The sequence below is a fragment of the Mesoplodon densirostris genome, chromosome 15 (assembly GCF_025265405.1).
Source record: "Mesoplodon densirostris isolate mMesDen1 chromosome 15, mMesDen1 primary haplotype, whole genome shotgun sequence".
NCBI lineage: Eukaryota > Metazoa > Chordata > Mammalia > Artiodactyla > Ziphiidae > Mesoplodon > Mesoplodon densirostris.
The window spans coordinates 24017959-24038639 of NC_082675.1; the positions used below are offsets into that span (position 1 = coordinate 24017959).

General features: G+C 49.9%; 1 protein-coding gene across 3 annotated transcripts in view; it reads right to left on the minus strand.

The window, feature by feature from the left end:
- Nucleotides 1-7766: 7766 nt before the first annotated feature.
- The window catches only part of MORC2 (MORC family CW-type zinc finger 2), a 40782-nt gene continuing 27867 nt past the window's right edge, over nt 7767-20681 (minus strand). The window contains exons 12-27 of one of the 3 annotated variants that reach the window (XM_060119219.1): nt 20050-20135; nt 18746-18886; nt 18497-18651; nt 18274-18402; nt 17666-17771; nt 17239-17371; nt 15806-15880; nt 15340-15720; nt 14658-14789; nt 14177-14231; nt 13633-13774; nt 13301-13528; nt 13116-13209; nt 9302-9490; nt 9116-9208; nt 7767-8027 (exon numbers count right to left, since the gene is read on the minus strand). In XM_060119219.1, the coding sequence (XP_059975202.1) occupies nt 7959-8027; nt 9116-9208; nt 9302-9490; nt 13116-13209; nt 13301-13528; nt 13633-13774; nt 14177-14231; nt 14658-14789; nt 15340-15720; nt 15806-15880; nt 17239-17371; nt 17666-17771; nt 18274-18402; nt 18497-18651; nt 18746-18886; nt 20050-20135 (2208 nt within the window). In that variant the 3' untranslated portion in view covers nt 7767-7958. The remainder of the gene's footprint in view (nt 8028-9115; nt 9209-9301; nt 9491-13115; nt 13210-13300; nt 13529-13632; nt 13775-14176; nt 14232-14657; nt 14790-15339; nt 15721-15805; nt 15881-17238; nt 17372-17665; nt 17772-18273; nt 18403-18496; nt 18652-18745; nt 18887-20049; nt 20136-20681) is intronic. The other 2 variants (XM_060119221.1, XM_060119220.1) reach the window with 2 other exon arrangements.

Genomic DNA, 20681 nt, shown 5'->3' on the forward strand with positions numbered 1-20681 from the left:
GTAAATGCAAATTAAACCATAATGAGATAACACTACACACCCTTCAGACTGGCAAAAAACAAATCAAGTCTAGCAATATCAAGTGTAGGTGAGGAAGTAGAGGAATGAAGCACTTAGTGCCAATGGGCATGTAAATTGATACAACTGCTTCTGAAAAGAATTTGGCATTATCTAGTAAAGTTGAAATGGGCATGGCCTATGATGCAGCAAGTCTCCAAGGATTATGCATGCAACAGGAGACATAAACATGAATGTCCACAGATGAACTGTAATAGCAAAAAGCTAGAAACAACCCAAATGCCAGTCATAGAGACATGGATTTTTAAAACTGTGGTATGTTCCATTGTAGGTGTAATTTGTTTTTATTACTGTATAATATTCAGCAATACGATACACTAGTGAAGATGAATAAATTACAGCTACACTCAACAACATGAGTAAATTTCTGGAACATAATATTGAAAAGAAAACAAGTTGCAGAATAGTAAATAAAATGTTATGTCCGGGACTTCCTGGTGGCAGAGTGGTAACGGATCCGCCTGCCAATGCAGGGGACGCAGGTTGGAGCCCTGGTCCAGGAAGATCCCACATGTTGTGGAGCAACTAAGCCCGTGCACCACAACTTCTGAACCTGTGCTCTAGAGCTCATGAGCCACAACTACTGAGCCCCTGCATGCCACAACTATTGAAGCCTGCGTGCCTAGAGCCTGTGCTCCACAACAAAGACAAGCCATCATCATGAGAAGCCCGCTCACCGCAACTAGAGAAAGCCCACATGCAACAACAAAGACGCAATACAGCCAAAACTAAATAAATTAATAAATGTATTTTTTAAAGTTATGTCCATTTAAGTTCAAAAACAGGCAAAACAAAGCAATTATTTAGAAATACAAACCAACATGGTAAAAGTATAAGAAGTGCAAAGAAAAGATAAACACAGAATTCAGGCTTGTGGTTACTGCTGAGCAAGGAAGAAAGGGGAAAGGACAGGACCCAGGAAGGACACACAGGGATTATAAAGTAATAATAATGTGTTTTCTTAAACCAGGTGAGGGATGTACACTGCATATTCTTCTTACCTTATAAATTTTTTTTTTTTTTTTTTTTTTTTGCTGTACGTGGGCCTCTCACTGCTGTGGCCTCTCCCGTTCCGGAGCACAGGCTCCGGACGCGCAGGCTCAGCGGCCATGGCTCACGGGCCCAGCCACTCCGTGGCATGTGGGATCTTCCCGAACCGGGGCACGAACCCGTATCCCCTGCATTGGCAGGCGGACTCTCAACCACTGCGCCACCAGGGAAGCCCCCTTATATTTTATACAGTATTCTTTTGTAGCTGCTCAATGTCTAATAAGAATAATCGCTAAAACAGTAGCTTAAAGGAGAAAAACCCCATATGATTTTATCAATAGATGCTGAAAAGGCATTTGACAATGGGGGATGGGGATGGAGGCCTCACAACCCACATTTCATTCTGTGTAACTGGTGCCCCCTGGTGCTCAACTCAGACAAGATTGGCAGCCATGGCTTCGTCCCAGAAGCCCCAAGTTTAAAAAACAAGACAACAGCAACAACAAAAACAGAAAAAACTCTTTCCACACTTTAAAGACCAGTCACCAAAACCAACAGACAATATTCTGCTCAACCCTAACATGTGGATTTCCATCCTCATCAGAAAAAAGACATGGATAATTAATTATTCAACACTGTTTCAGAGGTTCGGCAATTAAAACTGGCATACTGGCAAATTTGCACATTTTATCTAAAAATACAAGTTTATTTTGAAAACTACCAGAGTTTATAAGATAGAAAATAAATTATATTAAACAATTTGCTTTTCTATATATTAATAATCAGGAATAGAGATGGGGGAAATTCCATTCACAATAGTGACAAATAACATAAAACAGGAATAATATGAGAAAGTTACACAACCCATATGAAGAAATAAAATCTTATTGGAAGATCTAAAAGGAGTCAAACAAATGGAAAACCATTTCGTATCATCTAGGGAGATTTAAAATCATAAAAATGTCAACTCTCCCATAACTTACATCTAAATTTAATGCAATTATAATTTAAATCCCAATGGAACTTGTTGCGGAGGCGGGCAGGGACGGGAGAGAACTGGATTACGTGATTTTAAATTTCATGAGAGAAGAAATTCTAAGAATAGTCTGGAAAATTATTTTAATAAGAAAAACAGCGAGGGAGATTGATCCATCTAGATGCTAATGACGCCCCCAAAGCTAGTTTCAGCTAGGACCTCACCCTTCGCGTCGGAATCGCCTGTCCAGCTGGTAACAGGCTGTCTCCATTGACATATGTAAGGGTCATCTCAAGCCCAACAGGTCCAAAACCAAATAGAATGAATATAAATAATGACCTAGGTGGTTCGTTTAATAAATGGGGGTGGCATAAGTGAATTTCCATCTGGAAAAACAAAACCAAAGTCTGACTCCTGCCTAACCGCAGATACTAAAATATTTCCCACAGGGAGTGGAGGTTGACACAAAAAACTTTAATACAGTGCAACAAAATGCAAGAGAATGTTTGCAGGTGAGTAGAGGGGGAGGGACTTTCTTAAACATGATAGGAAACCCCAAAACCTTTCAAGAAACACCATAAACCAGGCCAAGGACAGACAAACCAGCAGAAAAGAAAGTTGTGAGCCGAGGTCGTGAAACCCAAGAGGTCTCAGGTCCCGAGAGTCAGCGGGCTGAACCTTCAGGGGAAATTACCTGGAAAGGGTATTTCAAAATGTAGAACATGCAGCTTCCTTCCCAGGTCCTCTGTCTTGCAGACGTAAAAGCACCACACCATCAAGGACATCTATATCAAAAAGTTTTCTGTAGTGACCACAAAAAGTTGGGAAACAACCGGGTAAAAGGTTTCACCTGTGCCCGGGCTTAATACGCAGACTCCAGCGGAAAAAATTCCCCACTTCGCTGCTTGGGGTCTGAGCCAGACACTGCATCCCCAAGGCCTTCCCTCCCCTGGCCCTAGGATGTGGGACCCTCAAGGCCTCCGTCCCCACGCTGGGCCCTGGGTGGGCCTTGTACACGCGGGTTTGCTCACAACGCCCTACCCTCACCCCGTCTGAGGCTCGGACGCCCGCCCACCCGGGCTCGGGCACGTAGGCGGGCTCGCGACGTTCCCAGGGCGCATGCGCTCGGCGCACAGCACGTGCCAGGCCGCTGCACCGCGCAGGCGCCATTGCGCGCCTGCCTTGAGGGTCTGGAGGAGGGTGGGGGAGGGGTGCTCTCCGCCTCCTGCAACCGTTGGCGACCTGGGAGAAGGCAGGCGCCCGGATGGGACTGAGCGTTGGACATCCCCAAAGCCTCTGGAGAGAGATGGCCGAGGGCCGGGTCCTGGACGTGTCCTCTGGGCCAGGTGACTTTGCAGCCAGTCCCCGGGCTTGTGCTGTGTTATGGTAGCTGATTTAGCGTGAGGAACTAAAAACTCTTCCTTCTGACAATTAGGGGTTCTCCTCGCATCGCAGCGCCCCCAAACCCGGCTAGAGCCAGACTGGCTTAAATGGTGGGGAACTGGGTAGGGGAGTGAGAACCCAGAGCTTAAACAGAGCAAGAAGTAGGGAAGAAAGGACCGTAAATTCAAAGTTGTGGGTTAGAGCTGCCCACAGCTTCCCGAGAACTGCAGTTGCTCGGGCAGGAAGTGGCCCCAGAGAGTCCCATGGGAGCATCTCAGCAGAGTCCAGAGGGGACAAGAAAGGAGGGATATGTCTGTCAGACCCTTCCCCTGTCCCTGGTCCAGGTTGGCCTCAGTGGTATGGGCTCCCCTATCTCCAGGCCCTGGCTGGAAGCTGCTGAGAAAGCCTGAGCCCCAGGAAGTAGCAGGGGCAACCTGCTTTGCAGACCAAAGGCGCCTGGATGGAAGACCCGCCCTCCTCACCTCGGAATACTGAAGTGGGCCGACAGTTAGAAGGCCAAAAGGCCATAGGGTAACACCCCACGAGGGCCAATGAGTAGGCCGTGGAAGGCCTACAGGTAGCAGGTGGGGCCAGTGAATCTTGGAAGCAAAGGTAAGGGGTCAGGGCAGCAAGGGCTTTGGGGCCCCATTCCAACCGTCTATATGGGCCTCTGGATAAATTTCTGGTGGAGAACTACAACTTAGTAAGCCAGAAAACCTCTACTGTCATTCAACGCCTTTATTTTAGAGGAGGAAAAGGGGACCCAGGATGGGCAGTGTTCTGTCTGAGGCCTTGTGAGCTGAAAGAAATTACTGCAGGATCCACCAGGGGTCCTAGTTGGGCCTGGCACATTCCAAGTTACTGCCATGAAAACTGCCAGACTGAAAAACAGGCTTGGCAACATTTGGGCTCATTCCTGAGTGGGATTGTCCCTCGTCAGGCCCTTCCTCTCTCCAGTCTGTGTCTTGCTCACTATGGAGAGGGTGCCCCCAGCAGTGCTGAGGACAGTTGGAGGCCTCAAACATGGCAGCAGAGAACGCATGTTCTTTTGTAGCTGTGCCTCCCGTGGCCAAGCTGGCTGTCCACCTGCTCAGGAACCAAGAGCAATGTGGCCGTTCCAAAGGAAGCCTCAGAGGTTCCATCTCCAGCAAGGGGCAGAATCCTCCAGTGGAATTTTGAGGATGTTTCAGGCATCTAGGCAACTGCCAGCGGGTCCCTTACAGCCTGGCCCAGATGCAGGACAGCCTTACATCAGGGACGAGTAGCCAGTGGAGGCATACGGCCCGCTCAGACCAAATCTTGTGTTCTGTGTAAAAGGGAAAGAAGTTCGAGCTCTATCAGTCTTAACACGGATTGGTCTGTAGAGCTGTGGATGCTTGCCCAGTGCTGCTTGAACCACGGGTCTAAAAGACAGTCATGTCTTTCAAGGGGAACTGGACCCAACAAGAGGAGCCAAAAAGCAGTGCCACTCACAGGAGGAACCAGAGAGGTTTCTCTCAGCCTATTAACCTATGCCTTCATTTGGTAAACAATGCCAAACCCTTGTCCTGACCTAGTAATACAGTATTGATGTGGGGTTTGTAATGCTAAATCATGGGATACTTAGGGGCTGAGGGGTGATATAAGATGAACATTTCCCTGAGGACTTGCCCCTTGTTTTTCATCTGATTTACAAAGTCCCTACCCCAAGATTCAGAACTACAGCTGTGTCCCAGAGAGAAACACAACCGGCCAACAAAGATTTTCAATCTCACGTAAATTAATTCAAACCAACTCAAAAATCCATCACTTTTCACCTTTCAGATTACTAAACAGTTCAGATGGAAGAGACAGGCAAGTGGGGGGTGGGGGCAAGGAATATACTGTTGGTGGGAGTTGAAATTGGGAAGTCTTTTCTGGAATGTATCTTAGAATTTTTAATGCATCCACCATCTGACAGTCATTTCTCTTTGGAACTTAACCCTGTATAAACCCAGATCTGAGTTAACAATTAAGTACACATGTACACACACACACTCATCACAGCACTTTTCGTAAACATTAAAAACCAAAATCTCTGTAAGTGGGACTACTAAATGACAGTACATCCAAGACGATGAAATGCTATGTGGTTGTTCAGAAGAATAAAGTAGATCCATGTGAGCTCTTCAGAAACAAGTCCCAAGATTTACTAAGTGAGAAACAGGCAGAAACAGAACCGTAGATGTGTAGTTGTATGCTCAGGACGGATACTCTTTCCAGGGAGAGTAAGCATTGGGGGGCGGGGGGGTGGGGAGTAGGGAGCCTTGCTTTTCATGGTCCAGCCTTTCGTACTGTTTGAATTTTTACCATGTGCATGTGTCACTTGGAAAAAAAAAAAAAAAAACACAAAAATCCCCATCCCTCCCACTCCTTAAAAACAAGGGTCGCTGCACTCATTCACCTTCTTGCTGCCTTGAACTCAGGACCTTCCTGCCACAGCCCCGCCAGACCATCTTCTTCTCCCAAGTTTTAGACAATTTTAGACAATTCCAAGCAGGTTAGTTATCCAGGACAAGGAAGGGGGAGGAACCCCTGCATCCTATCTTCCCACGCAGAATGGAAGGAGCTCTGCCTGGAAGCAGGCTGCATTCAGCACAGCTGTGGTTGGATTTAAACAGCAAAGTGGGAACACCCAGAAGTTGAAGCTAAAATGTTTAAGAAATTCAGTATTTCAGTTTCTGTGGGTGTCCAGGAGGGTGAAGACATAAGACAAGATGGTGGAGATGAGGAAGAATCTGAAGACAGTTTAAAGCCACAGTGGTGGAAAGAATGAAGAGGAGGAAGGTGCTGGATTTTACTAAGAGAAGAAAACAGGCTGAGTTCAGGAGTCTCACCAGTGAAAGTTTATAGTATTGCATTTTGATTACAGGTATGTAAATTAAAAACTTGAGTATTACCCTCTGGTAAAAATGCAGAACCAGCTTGCACTTAGATTAAAACAGCAGGTTTGGGGACAAAAATGGACCATATGCTGCCTGTGATGAAGAGAGCGAGCTGGACAGGAGAGGAACCACCAACTCAAGAAGCCCTAAGACTCTTAGCGAATCTTCAGAGGAAGAGGTCAGGGCCTCTCTGAGTGGTGTTTCCCCCAAAGAGCCCTTGCCCAGGGATGTGGTTTGGAGAAGTCCCAAACCCGCAAGTCACAGGTGCTTCTGGCCACGTGCACAAATGGGTAAAGACCTCTGATTCCCATGGGGCCTGCCTCCCTCGCCAGCGCTTCCCAGCCTACTGGAGTCTTCACAGGGCAGCACGTGGCCACTGCTGACCAGAGGTGGGTAGATGCTGGAAACACACCGAGAGGTCTGAATCGCAGACCAGTGGCACAAGACCATAGTTCTTGTGCCTTCAGAAAATCCCAAGTCCCCAAATAAAGGGGGAAGAAGAGAGGAGAAATCAAACCAGAATTTTTCCAATGGCCATTAAAGAGAAAATTCAGCAACTCTTGTCTTTGTCTTTGACCCTGAGAAGTTGAGGGACACAGCTGTATGAGGCTGTGACCAGGCGGGAAGGCAGGCATGGTGTGCTTCCTGCAGAGCCACCTCCGGAGTCCCTGTGGCTCAGTGACCCCCTCCTCCCATCTGCCCCAAAGCAGGAACCTTGACTGGGCCTGGTGGGGCCAGACAGGGGGGGACGCAGTAAGAGAAAAAGCAGCGCCAGGCTCTCCACATGGCCAGAATCATTGAGGAAGGTGCGCTCCCTAGAACCCTGCCACACCCCCAGACGAGGCCGCCACCAACCAGCACAGGGGCTCCTTCACACACATGGTCCTTTCCTAAAAGGAATCCTTTGGAATTCAAACATTCAGTGTGTTACCCAGGTCAGCAGTCTGACCAGAGTCGGATCTGTCCACGCCACAACCTGGACTCAAGTTTTTGAGGCAGGAAACCTCACTGTCCACTGTTAGTTCTCCAGCAGGGAGAACTTAGGTGGTGGATGGGGAAGTTGAACAGGAGGATCTTTCTTCCCCAAGCTGTCTGGACGGTGCCACAGCCAAGATCGACCACTTGGGCCACCACTCACATCCCCGACCTGAAGCAGGAGCCACAACACAGGGAGCTGCTTCAGCGCTGAGCCTCCTCCTAACCCTGGCTCTGTGGGGATCCCCTGGATTGGAGCTCCTGGGGGAGCACCAGCCTGGGGGGCCCTGTCCCTCCCCCAGCCCTGCCCCTGGAGCCTCCCCAACTTCCAAATGGCACTGGATTCACCACATCTTGAGGAGCCCGGAGCCAAGAGAAGCAGCTCAGACTTGGCGTCCTGCTTCTATTCTCTGCCCAAGAGTCACCAAAAAAAATGTACGGTCACACAGCAGGCACAGCATCTTGTTTCTTTTAAAAAATAAATATTTATAAACTTAGGGAGGAAGATTCAAAGAATCAGTCTCTTTCCCTCCAAAAGCACAAATATCCCATGGGAGTCGAACCAAGGTAAGTCCATCAACCCATAAATGAAACTCCACCCCCAGGAGCTCTGCCTTGCAGGGCAGGGGAGCTGATCTCTGGCTCCAGGCCTCTTAGTCCCCCTTGGTGATCAGGTCCTCGATGTAGGCATCCAGCTCGTCATCTGTGTTAATGTCTATGTCCTGGAACAGAGCAGGGCAGGGTCAGCCGGGGGCCACAAGGTGGTGGGGGGCCCGCCTCCCCACCCTTCTTGCAGCTCGTGCCCCTTCCTCTCACCCCTCCACCCTGGCTGTCAGGCCTGTCCCTTCTTGATCATCCGCCCCCTCCCTCCTCTGTGCTCAGATGACACCCAGATTTCTTGCTCCTACCCTGCCTCTACCCCAAGTTCCCGGCTTGCCTTAGCCATGCTGCAGGCTTCTCAGACTCAAAACATCCAACAGCTCAATGGCACCACCCACCCTGAGTTGCTTCATCTTGGTACAGGCCACCACCGCCTCCCCTCCACCCAGGAGCTCAGACAAACCACAACCATCACCCTTGTTTCCTCCCCTTCCCTCAAGACGTTACAACAAATCTGCCCACTTCTCTCCCTCCTCACTGTCACCATCCAAGGTTCAGGCTGCCAGAATCTCTCACCCAGACAACTGTGGGAACCTCCTCACTGGAGTCCCGGATTCTAACCTCCGCCCCCTCCAGGCCCTCCTACAACCAGAGTAAATGTCTTAGATTGCAAACGTCTTAGTGCCACACCCTCCAGGGACTTCCCACCTGGACAGGGCCCTGCTGCTTCTATCGCCCACATCTCCCTGCCTTGGGCCTCAGGCCCTGCTCTTCCCTCTCCCCAGAGCTCTCACATCCCACTCCTGTGGGACTGGTTCTGCCCTCAGCTCAAGTACCTCCTCAGAGAGGCTTCCCCTGAACACCCTAGTAAAGTGGCATCCCTGTTTTCTGTCTCTCTCGTATTTACTTCACAGCACTTCCCGCCAACAGTAGTTCTGTCTCCTCCACTTATTGGGCTATGAGAGCAGGACCCCTATCTTGCCTGTCTGCTTCACCAAGGGTCCACAGGACAGGCACAGAGCAGTTGTCCTCAATGTTTACTGCCTGGATAAAGGGCCGAGACCCTACAGGGCGCTCCCTGCTTCTGGGCTACCTAATCCCATCTGGGCGTTATCTGGAAAAGTGAGAATGTCTTTCTGTTTTATGACTTGGAGGGTTCTCAAACCAGGTTGTATATCAGAATGTCTAAACAAGGGCAAAAGTCTGATACCGTGGGTCTGGCTGGGATGAGGCCCAGGCAGCCGCACCACCTCCAGCCCTCCTGGTCAGGATGCTGTGCAGCCAGGGTTGGAGCCACAGATTCCTGTGAGTGGGGAGAAGGGAGCAGGAGGTGCCCAAGCCCCCCCTCCCTGAGACACCAGGTGGTCCGCTACAATGAGAGGGCTGCCTGGCTCACCTCCTGCACCTTTTGCAGGAGCGCCACGATGTTGGTCCTCAGCTTCTGCAGCTTCTCCTCTGTCTCGCGGAGCTTTCTCTCGGAGGTACGCAGGCTCTCCTCGGAGGCCTTGGCCCGCGAGTCGGCGCGGCTCTGGTAGGAATGGCACAGGTTCTGGAGCCCCACTTCATACTGCTTGAAGTACTCTTTCTGTTGGGAGACGAGCTGGAGGGTGAGTGCATGAGCTCACAAGGGTCCCCAGTGCCCTTCTAGATGGGCACTGGTGTCCCCAACTGGCTCAGCACAAAGCTCAGTCTGAAAGGATGCCGGACCCAGAAGCAAGTGATCTCTCTAGCTCCAGAGAAGAAAGACCTCGACATCCACCTCACAGGGCTGCCACGAGGACGAAGATGGGATCACACATGATGCACGTACCAAACTGCTCTGGCAGACGGCCAGCCGTGAGTAAACGTGAGGGATGATTCTCACCATTCACCTTTCTAAAGTGCACAACAGCACTTTGAGCAAACCACTTGCAAGTCACAACCAACAATGTAAAGATCAAAAGTTCTCTTCCACAAGTATTTATCAAGCACCTATCAACAACAGATTCCTCCAGGTTTGTGTAGTATGTTTATACAGCATCAGAGCTTTTCACCATCTTCCCTGAGTACCTGAAACTTCCCGGGGGTGGGGCAGTAATGTTAACTAGCACTCTCTCTAGACATGGGGCTTTATCAAACTTTCAGAAATTAGCAGAACACTTGTTTCAAATGAAAGTTACATGGAATCTCAGTATAAAAAACAATTTGGGTAGTAACTCTTTATGTTTAATTTCAAAGTTACAACATTATGATTTACTCATAAATCACCAACATGAATGATGAGGCCATTCTGATGAACACAAACCCATGACCAGCAGGTCCTGGCTGACAACTGCAGTCTCGCCAACTCTACCATTTATTTACTTCTGTGAAGATGTATGAACTACCTAGCACTGAACGGCTAAAAACTGCTGTTTTTAAAACGTGTTAGAACTATTTAATTGTTTACAATCTAGAATACTATCCCAGTAAATCAAGAGGGCAACAGAAACTTCAAATTCTGCACAAAAAATAATTATCACTTGGCAGTGCAAAAATAAATGTTCAGGGCTTCCCTGGTGGCGTAGTGGTTGAGAGTCCGCCTGCCGATGCAGGGGACACGGATTCGTGCCCCAGTCTGGGAGGATCCCACATGCCGCAGAGCGGCTGGGCCTGTGAGCCATGGCCGCTGAGCCTGCGAGTCCAGAGCCTGTGCTCCGCAACGGGAGAGGCCACAACAGTGAGAGGCCCGCGTACCGCAAAAAAAAAAAAAAAAAAAAAAAAAGTTCAAGCAGGTGCCAAATGTAAATGTAATACACACAAATTAAAATGTAATGCACAATGTCTTAAGCCTAACTATGATTTGTATTCATTTTAGTTTTTTTTTCCACTTTTAGGCCATTAAAGATTCACAGGCAGTTATGTTACTTTTAAAGTATATATATATATATATATATATATATATATATATATATATATATTTTTTTTTTAATCTAGTATTTGCAGGACCCCTGACGGTCTGGAACTCCTAGTCCAGCATGATGAGCAAAAGGACAGTCATTTACAAACTGACAAGGATACAATGAACATTAGATTCTTGTTGTGTCCCTAACATTAAAAAAATTAAAGTTTGAGTTATTTTAGGCATTTCACTTAGGTGGCTATTAAACTGATGCATTAGTGGTACACCTCCCTTTACAAGCATAAGCCAACAGACTATTTTAGGCTCAGATGCTCCTGACTGTGCTTTGGTCTGAGCAGTCAGGCCCACTGCAGAGATCCCACTGCACCCAGGCTTTACTCTGAACTTGGCAACAACTTTAAGCCAAAAGCAACAAACATGCCAGGCCGACCTAGCTGGCCTATCAGCTGTTTGTTCCTGGGATCTGCAGAGGATGCCTGCAGCCTGAACAAGGGTAAGCGCTGAGGTGTAGCAGCTTTCTGTGAAGCCACCATGAGTTCTGCACCTTCTAGCTTCCCCAGCGTGCAGTGCGCCCTCATCTCGCAGGGGAGCAAGACCCTTGTCCTAACAAGTTGTTCTGGGTTCGAATCTGAGCTCTATTAAGACAGACTGTTCACCTCTCTGCCCCTGAGTTTCTTCAGCTCCTAGCCTCATTTCCCTTTTTTAAAGTAGAATGGAGACAAAACTCCATGTTTTCCTCTCTGGCAAACTTTATCAAGCATACAGCTGCCCCACGAGGGCCTGCCATCTTAAACATATTAACCCTGCAGTTTCAATTCCAGTTGTCCTCTCCAGAAACTCCTCCCTAGAAAACTTAAGCTATTCCTACAGCAGAAACATCCTCTTGATGTGGATGACTCCCAATCCCCATCTCCAGCCCTGGCCTTCCCACCCCTCCCAAGTGCCAGCCCCAATCTCCAGTGTCCTGTCCACTGGACATCACCAGAAATGAAGTGCTGGTACTTCCAGCCCAAGTCAAATCACAACTCGTCTTCCTCACCCTCACCCTGTTTCTCTCCCAGTTAACAGCTTTGTCATCAACCTCTAATTCCCACAGGGAAGCACGTGACCTCTGCCTCCTCTCCACCACCTGCCTTCAGTCAAAGAAGGACCCCTGACAGGGCCCCTTCACCTGTCAGAGCTCCCATCGCCCCTCCCTGACCTATCACCATTAGACCAGCTTCCCTGTCCCTGTGTCTCCCATCCACCCTCCTACCCAGAACCAGAGTTACCCTCTTAGGGGCAGGGTCAACGGACTACTCACTGCCTGTGACCAAATCAGCCTGCCCCCTGTTTTTGTAAAACAAGCATTACTAGACCTCAGCCACATCCATTCCTTTGCATATGGTCTTATGGCAGCTTCCACACTGTAATGGCAGAGCTGAATAGTTGCCACAGAGACCTTACAGCCCATAAAGCTGAAAATATTTGCTAACTGGCCTCTACAGAAAAAGCCTCTTGACCCCTGCCCCGGACATGGTTCAAGTCTACAATTCCATCCGCTCAAACCTTTAGCTGGGCCTCCATTTCATACAAAGTTTAAGCCACTGCACCTCAGAGGGGTGCCCCCGATGCCTCCTATCCTGGCTCTGAGGGCCCTTCTCCCTGAGTGCTCACCACAGAGACCAGTGCGCTGGCCCCCACCTGCCCTTGCATCCCTGAGCCTTTGTTCACGACAGTCCCTCTGCCTCAAACACTTCCCGTCACTTCTACAAACACTCACCCAAACGCACGTTTTTCTTTAGCCCTGGTCGCTCTCTCCCCCTCCCAGAGGCTGCCCCCAGCCCTCCCACCCACCTTGCAGAGCACTTATGCTCCCAGCCTCATGTCTAGGTACCTGCTAAAAATTCAGTCTCTACTGACTCTTAAGCCACTTGGAGGCTCCAGCACTGAGGCACTGCATCTGCACTTGCTAAATAAGATCCCACGCTTATCTCCACACACCACGAGCTTCCCTATACCTCCGAGAGTCACGTTTTCGGCACTTTGAACCTAAGCTCTTTACTGTTTCCTGCCTTGGCAGAGGAAAAGGGACGTACTCCACACAAGTCACACTGGGCCTGTCCCTAAGTGAGGATTCCACTCCACCCCAGCATCTCACCAGCTGCACACCAGTCATCCGGCTGAGCAGCTGCTTTTTCCACAATGTAAAGTCCCCTCTTCCCTTCCCTCAGCAGATGAAAGGGAAGCTGGCCAAACGGGGAAGGGGGCACACAGCTGAGAGCTGACAACCACAACAAGCACCAAGGAGGGTGTGCAGAGTCAAAAACCAAAGCCTGGGCAGACTCACCAGAGGAAACGATATCAGCTCTTCTGAATTCATAGCACTCAGCTCCTTCTTAGAGATGGGGAAACTCGGAGGCAGGAAGTACCGTAAACAATTCCTAAACAAGAAAGAAGGTGGAGACTGGAAATCAGAATGGCACAGAGATGGTGGAGAACCAGCGCTGACCCCGGAGCAGGACGACAACGCACCGAAGGATCTGGACGAGGAGGTCAATGGTCTCGTGGTTGGTGCTCGGGGCGGTGGTGTCGGGCTCAATGCGAATGCAGTCCGAGGTGGAGGGTTCCGCCGTGGCTACAGCCTGCTGGGCCACAGCTGCCTCCGCCTCCTCCTCCCCGCCCTCCTGCTGCGTGTCCGGGCTCTGATACTCCGGGGAAGGGGGCTTCATCAACCGCACATCCTCACTGCCTTTCTCCACCCTAGGGAGGACCCAGTGTTTGTGTCGTGTGTGTCCCAGGCTCCCAGGATGGGCTGCCTGCCCCTGCCCAACTCTGTCAACCCAGCCTCCTAGAAGGGGCATTACCAGCGGTCTCTTGGTGTCGTGTCCGTGGGCACATAGTCAAACTTCACCTTCCACCGCACCACGTTCTTGCCCAACTCCACGGCTGTGACACGGCCTGTGTACCACTCCCTGTTCACACGCACCTCCACGTGCAGCCCTTTATCTGAGTGCGGATGGAGTTAGAAAACTAGACTACAGCCCCCCACCCAGGCAGGGCCACCCTGAGAAAGGTCACCCCAGGTTCACAGGGACAAGAACCCCTAGGAGCTTGACGCCACTATGCCAGGGACGTGGAGCCCAGCCACCCTGGTCTCCCTCCCCAACTGTCATGAGGGTGCCGCAGAGCAGCATGATAACTGCCAGAGGTGAACACCAAGGAACTGATGCTAAAAATAAACACGAGGGCGTGCTAGCCTCAGCATTCTTCTCGGAATTAGACTTGAAACCATTGTTGCTTGAGAGCCTGGAGCCAGGAAAGCCTCCATGAGCCTTCGGAATACGGTGCTGCTGGCAAGGGGCCCCCTTCCCACTTCCCCACAGGCTCTGGGCACCTCCCTGAACTCACCTTTCTGAGCGCTCTTGAGGTCAGCTGGGTCCTCTTCCCCAGCACTGTCTGAGAGCTGCAAGAACAGAGTCTGTGAGAGGCACCGCCAGTGCCCCTGAAGAACAGACTGTCCGCCCAGGGTCACAAGCCATCACCTCATGTCGTCTCGTGCGGCTGTTTAAATCCCCAGGCCTCATTGAGAGCCACTCTCTCAACCATTATCTCAGTATCTACACACCTGCCTCCAAAAATGTCAGTAAACAAGAAAGCAGGCATAGGGGCAGAATGTCACAGACACCGAAGCAGATCTGCGTCGGTGTCACCTCAAGCCTGTGAGCAGAGCCACAAGCCAGTCTCACTCAAGATCCTACCAGGCACCGTGTTTCTAGTCGTCTGTGTGACTGAGTGTCCTTCAGAGATGGACTAGGCTTCTGAAAGGCTCGTGTCATAGACTGCAGGTGGCGGGTGGAGACCCTGGGGAGGGAGAATGCTGAGAACCTACCTCATTCAAGTCCTTTTTTTCCTCCTTCACGACAAACTTGCCCCGCTTGGGCCTCTCTTTCCTCCTCTCAGCCTCTTCCTCGGCTTCTTCCTCATCAGAGACCCCAAGACTCCGCTTCCAACCAGGAGTGGCCTACAGCAAGAGGAGCGGGAACATGAGGGACCCTGGCAGCCCCTCAGGTGCCGGAAGATCCCATCTGGCCTAAAGGAGCCATTCAGAGAGGGGTCTGTGGGTCTCAGTCCCTGCCAGGGCTGGGCTCCCAACAGTACTAGGGACACAGCAACCCACGGCCTCTACGCCCACGAGGACCTTTGCTCAAAGCTGTCACAGGGGAGCCTCTCAGTTCACTCCCCACTGAACCACGCCAACCACTGCTGCAGCCCACCAAGGCTGTCACCAGGCTGCAACCTCTGCCCACCACGTGAGAAGCCAGTGAAGGCGACTCAAGTCTGGAGGACCAAACCTTGGAGGGGGCACCAAAGAGCTCCCTGGACAGGGAACCAGCAAGCTCTGTGCCCGCCATGAGTGCCTTCAGCTATCAGACTCCTCCTCTGCAGGGGCAGCACAGAAGGCTGATCTCCACTGAGGCTTCTCCACCCCCCACCGCCCCCCATGCAGTCAATGCTGCCCCCTCCATTCCTATACCACTGTGGGCAGGGCTGGAGGAGGAGGAGCATCTCACCAGGGAGAGTTTACTGGGTGGCTCTGGCTTCTTGACCACTGGAGTCTTGATGGCTCGGGGGGCGGGGACCTCCCTAGGGCTCTTGGAGTTGGGCAGCAGAGATGGTGATGGTGGCTGAACGAGACGGGCGGGCCGGGACACAGTCTTGACTGGAGTGTTGGCAGGCTTTCGGGGCACCTCAGGAGGCTGGAGCAGCCTGGAAGTACTGGCCTCCTCCCGTGCTGTCGGGGCAGGAGGCTTTGGGACGCTGCTGATAACAGGAGCCTTTCGGGGCTGGCTGGCTGGTCTGGGAGCCTGCAGGGAAGGGGGTCTGCTCGGGGCATTCCTGATCACAGCAGGTAAAGGAGGTGACCGAGGACGCTGAGGTCTACGTGCAGGTTCCTGAAAGAGGCCCAGAGAGAGTGACAACATGGATCCCAGCATGAGACACCTGAGGAAAAGCCCTGCCCCTATCCCTGGCCTTTACCTCAGTGGAAGGTCTGGTGGTCACTTCCAAGGGCAATTTCTTCAGGTCAGCTTGGGAGCGGATGGGTGTGGTTTTCTACAGGGTAAACATGATGAGGAGGTCGTTTGCGTATCTGGTACATTCAAGCATACTCTTTTTGGAGCCCCATGGTCTGGGACAGTGGGCAAATAAAAAAGAACACCTGGGCCACAGTTCTACTATTACAAACCTCCCATTCTCATTGAGAAGACAAAAATTCACAGACACTAAACTACCAGCAAATTACAGGATTCTATATGATTAATCCAGCAACTGAGAGACTGGGGAAAAGTGTCAGTGGACTTAAATTCCTATAAAACAAGCCAAAAAGGTTGGAGATCCCTAAAGGCCAAAGCCGGAAAGGACAGGTTGGATTTGACAGACAGGGAAGCATGCATACAATGAGAGCATCTGCCTGTGCAGAAGTCAGAAAGGGAAAGGCTTTTGTAATAAATACGATAAACGGTTGATACCACACATATATCTAAAAAAACCTGACTAATCAATTAAGGAAAAAATTTAAAACAACAGTAATATAAGAGAACAATAGCAGTTCTAAAAGAAACACACAAAAAAATTGTTCAATTTTAGAAATATGAAATTCAAATTTAAGATATGTATCTTTGCTTACCAAATTTGCAAAAACATTTAAAAATAAAGGTATGGCTGGTAAAAAACAAAACATAATACATCTTCTGGAGAATAATTTGGAAAGTTATTTAAAGAAAAACATAGGGCTTCCCTGGTGGCGCAGTGGTTGAGAGTCCGCCTGCCGATGCAGGGGACACGGGTTCGTGCCCCAGTCCGGGAAGATCCCACATGCCGCGGAGCGGCTGGGCCCGTGAGCCATGGCCGCTGAGCCTGCGCGTCCGGAGCCTGTGCTCCGCAACGGGAGAGACCACAACAGTGACAGGCCCGCGTACCACAAACAAAAAAAAAAAAAAAGAAAAAAAACAAAACATAGAATTTTAAAAATCCTTTTACTCTTTCAAATTCACTTCTGGAAAACTATCCCAAGAAAATAATTACGCACTAATAAAAAAAAGTATGTGATATGACATAAGTAAGTCGTGATCTCTATTTCTAATAAAAAATATATGTATTTATGTGTAAGTAGAGGTCATAAAAAGTTGGAAAGATGTGCAGTTAATGGTGGTTACCTCTAAGACAGGATAGGTACTTTCTGGAGTTTCAAAACATTCTAAATGAATCGGACCTCTTTGTAATATATAAACAAAATTGTTTTTTTTTTTAAAGAATGATCAAGGCATATTGGAGAACCAGTGTGCCTGGAGGTTGGGGTTGGGAAGCTTGGGCAGCACTCATGGGTGACAGAAGGGTGAAACTGAGCCTGAGGGAACAGAGGAGACACTGAGGGGTCCTGCCCATGTGCCCACTGCCCATGACCCACACACCTGCAGGGCCTCCAGCTTCTCTTGCTGCTGGCGAATTTTCTCTGTCAGTTGCTTCTGCTTCTCTTCCTGTGTCTTCAGATCCTTTCTGAACGTCCCCAGGGGAACCTTCTGCTTCTGTTCAGAAGCCTCACACCTGTAGACAGAAAGTGCTAGGAAGGGTGTGGCAAGATAGCTCCAGGTAGGGCAGGGTCCTTCCTCCTCAGCCAACCCATGCTCTCTCTCACCAGAGCAACCTCAGACTTGCCAAATGCACTGAATTAATACTCACTGCAGGACACACTTCTATTATTTCCAGGCACTTATTATACGCAGCAAGACAGAGATGTAAGGATATGAGCACTGACCTCAAGAAGCATAGTGGAAGAGTGGAAAAAGCACGGGGGGAGGTGGGGACGCCCACAAACTCCTTGTTAGAAAAAGTGCTCACCGGTCCTGCTCAGGATCAGGGTTCATGGAGCAAACCCAGGTGTCCGGGTAATCTTTTTCCACAGAACTCAGCTGGAAGGGGAGGGTCCGCCACTTCAGACACAAATCTGTGACACAGAACATACCCTCAACAAAACATCAGCCATGCCCACCAACAATAACCAGGCTCCTCCCAGCCAGGCCCAAGGCAGAGATGCCCCCAACTTTCTATGCAAAGATCCTCAGTCTGGCTCCAACTCTGCCTTCCTTACAGAACAGTCACTCTTCTCAGGGACAGTGATTCCAACAAGGATGGAAACTTTATACCACAGACCCTCAGCGGCCCCAACCCCTCTCCCTCCTCCAGCAAAATCCTGGCTCAGTCATCACTCACACTTCTACCGATGTGGTACCAAACCTTGTGAGACCCGGCAGGGTAGATGACCTCCTGCCTCATTTAGAAAGGACAGGTGGGCACAGCACAGCCCCAAGACTGAGCTCCCAGGGCCATCATCAAACAGACTCATATCCCTAGTGGGACATACGTCCCTGAATGTCAGTGCAATCAGGAGGCCAGCACAGCGACTATGATGGAAAGGAGTCAGGAGGAGGTGCCGACCCCCAACTCACCACATTGGATGGTGGTTGGGATTTCCATAGCTCTCCGTCGTTTGTAACGGAGCTCACTGGATGGAGGCTGGTTCCAGTTGGCAGAGAGGTAGCCGAACTCATCCCAGAACTTGATGATTCCCCGCTGGGCTGGAAGACAAGCACCCACACCATCGCGTGAGGAGTCAGCCCCCTGAGGCAGCGAGAGGATCTCAAGGCTGGAGGTGAAGTGAAAGGGCGTTACCAATGGCGATGTCCTTCCAGTACTGTGCCAGGTGCTCCCCCATCGCCCGCAGCAGGTGCCGGTACTCCTTGGCATCAGCAAAGTCCTGCTTGTTGTGTGTAGGCTCCAGGACCAGGTAGGGCACATCTACAACCCCAACGACCCCGCCACATGCCCTGCAGGAGGAGGTAGACACGGCTCTATCACCCCACTGACCAAACCTCTCCCGCCAACCATCCTGGGCTGAAGCTCTCCTCAGGCAGCACTCACATGCCCCCTTCCAGCTGTGGGCCCACTTTCTCATACATCTTGATCAGGCGGCTACAGTTGTAGATGAACATGCCGTCCAGGTCCCGGTGTTCGATGTTGACCCCAAAAACAAAATTCAGTTCCTTGGGTTCTTTAAGCGCTCTGAGAAGACAAAAGATAAATTCAAGCAGATCAACCCATTAACACACAAACACCACCGTGTTTAAGATGTATTAAGCTTAAGCTGAAACTTCAGACACTTAAGTTTTGCCTTTGCATTCAATATGCAACCTGTAGACTTGACAAGGATACTCACTGTGCAGTCACTCTAAGCTCCCTAATTAAAAGCATATGACTTTAGCTTTTGGTATCAAACAGGGATGTATTTAAGTATGAATGGGATTCTGTGAAGCTGTTGCAAATCTCTGCAAAGATGCTTATTTAGTGGAATAAACACAAGGTCATCTGCATAACCATTCCACTAACGTGACAGTAATTAATTTTAAAAAGTCAAAAATTCACAAGAACAATAAACATGTGAGAGAACAAACGATCATGGGATAAACGTCAACAAAATCGTGGAAACTGAAAAGCAGATGGATGATCAGTGGACAGACTCACGGGGCAGATACCCGAAACCTAGGCCTGTGGTGAGGAGGCCAAGAAGTAAGCAGGGACTCAGGCCCAGAGCCTGCAGAGGCTCCAGACGTGGAGGGGGACACAGAGATCATGTAATGAGCCAGGACAAATGCCCAGTCTAGATAAAAAGGAACAAACTCAATCTATAGCATTATTCCACACTTGTAACCAGGGATACAAAATTAAGAGTACATATCACCAGGTGGAAGAAGTATAAGGGAGTTTACAGCTGTATTTCTTAAATATTCTGTATTTTACAAATTGTATACAACGAGCATTTTATACATCCTTTAAATGAAAAGAAAAAAAAAAGGAAAAAGGAAAGGAAGAGGGAAAGGATGGGCAAGGTGGGGAGAGAATGGCGGAGAGAGAAAAGGGGAGAAAGGAAGGTGGGGGAGGGAAGGTGAGAGAGCTGCCAGTGAGGACAGGCTGGTGTTCAACTCAAGGTGCTGGCTCTGCCCACCTTGTCCTGGCTCAGGGGAGAACTGAGCTGGGGCACCTCTCCTGTGGTGGGCATGTGACAAACACCTGGGGATCACAACATTAATGGCTTTCTCAAAGCAATCTGCATGTGACAGAATAGCAACCTTGTGGGGTGGAGAGGGATTCCTCAAGCTCTTTCTTTGTCAATAATCCATACAAAAGCTACATAATTTTAAAAGACCCAAGGCCAGCCGGGCACTCACCGCTGCTTGGCCTCCTTGATCCGCTTCTTGACATCAGCTTCTCTGCGAAGGGTAATGGCCGTGTTCTGGACCTGTCGCAACATCACCTGGAAACACACGCCAGCACCAAGTAAGGAGAGGAAGTGCTCTGGGCCACAGCCGGTAACATCATTAACAACACATCTGAAACTTCTCACTTTAAATCACATGGACGCAAAAACAGACCTGGAAATTTACTTTCTTTCCACAGAAAAGGGCCCTCACTAAGGACAAACACAAAAGCTGTGCTTCACTTGACCAGACTTGCTGACACAGAGGAAGAAACACCCCCAACCGAAACAACAGTCTGCAGAGGTGTGTGTCACAGGGGAGGGGTGGAGAACTGCTCTGACCCTTATTGCTGTGTGTGACCTGCGGCAAGTGACCCTCTTCCATTTCTTTCTATAAACTGAGGATACTAACAGTGTCCACCTTACATGGTTGCCAAGATCCTGCCATACAGTGTGTTCAATAGTGACTATGGAAACATCATAACATCCCATTTTGCAGCTCTAGGGCAAGGGGTTCATGACTGGCGGGAGACAGAGCCAGGCCAGCTCTGGGATCCTAAGGGCAGCAACGCTGGAGAAGAGCTGCTGGGTCTGGGGCCTCAC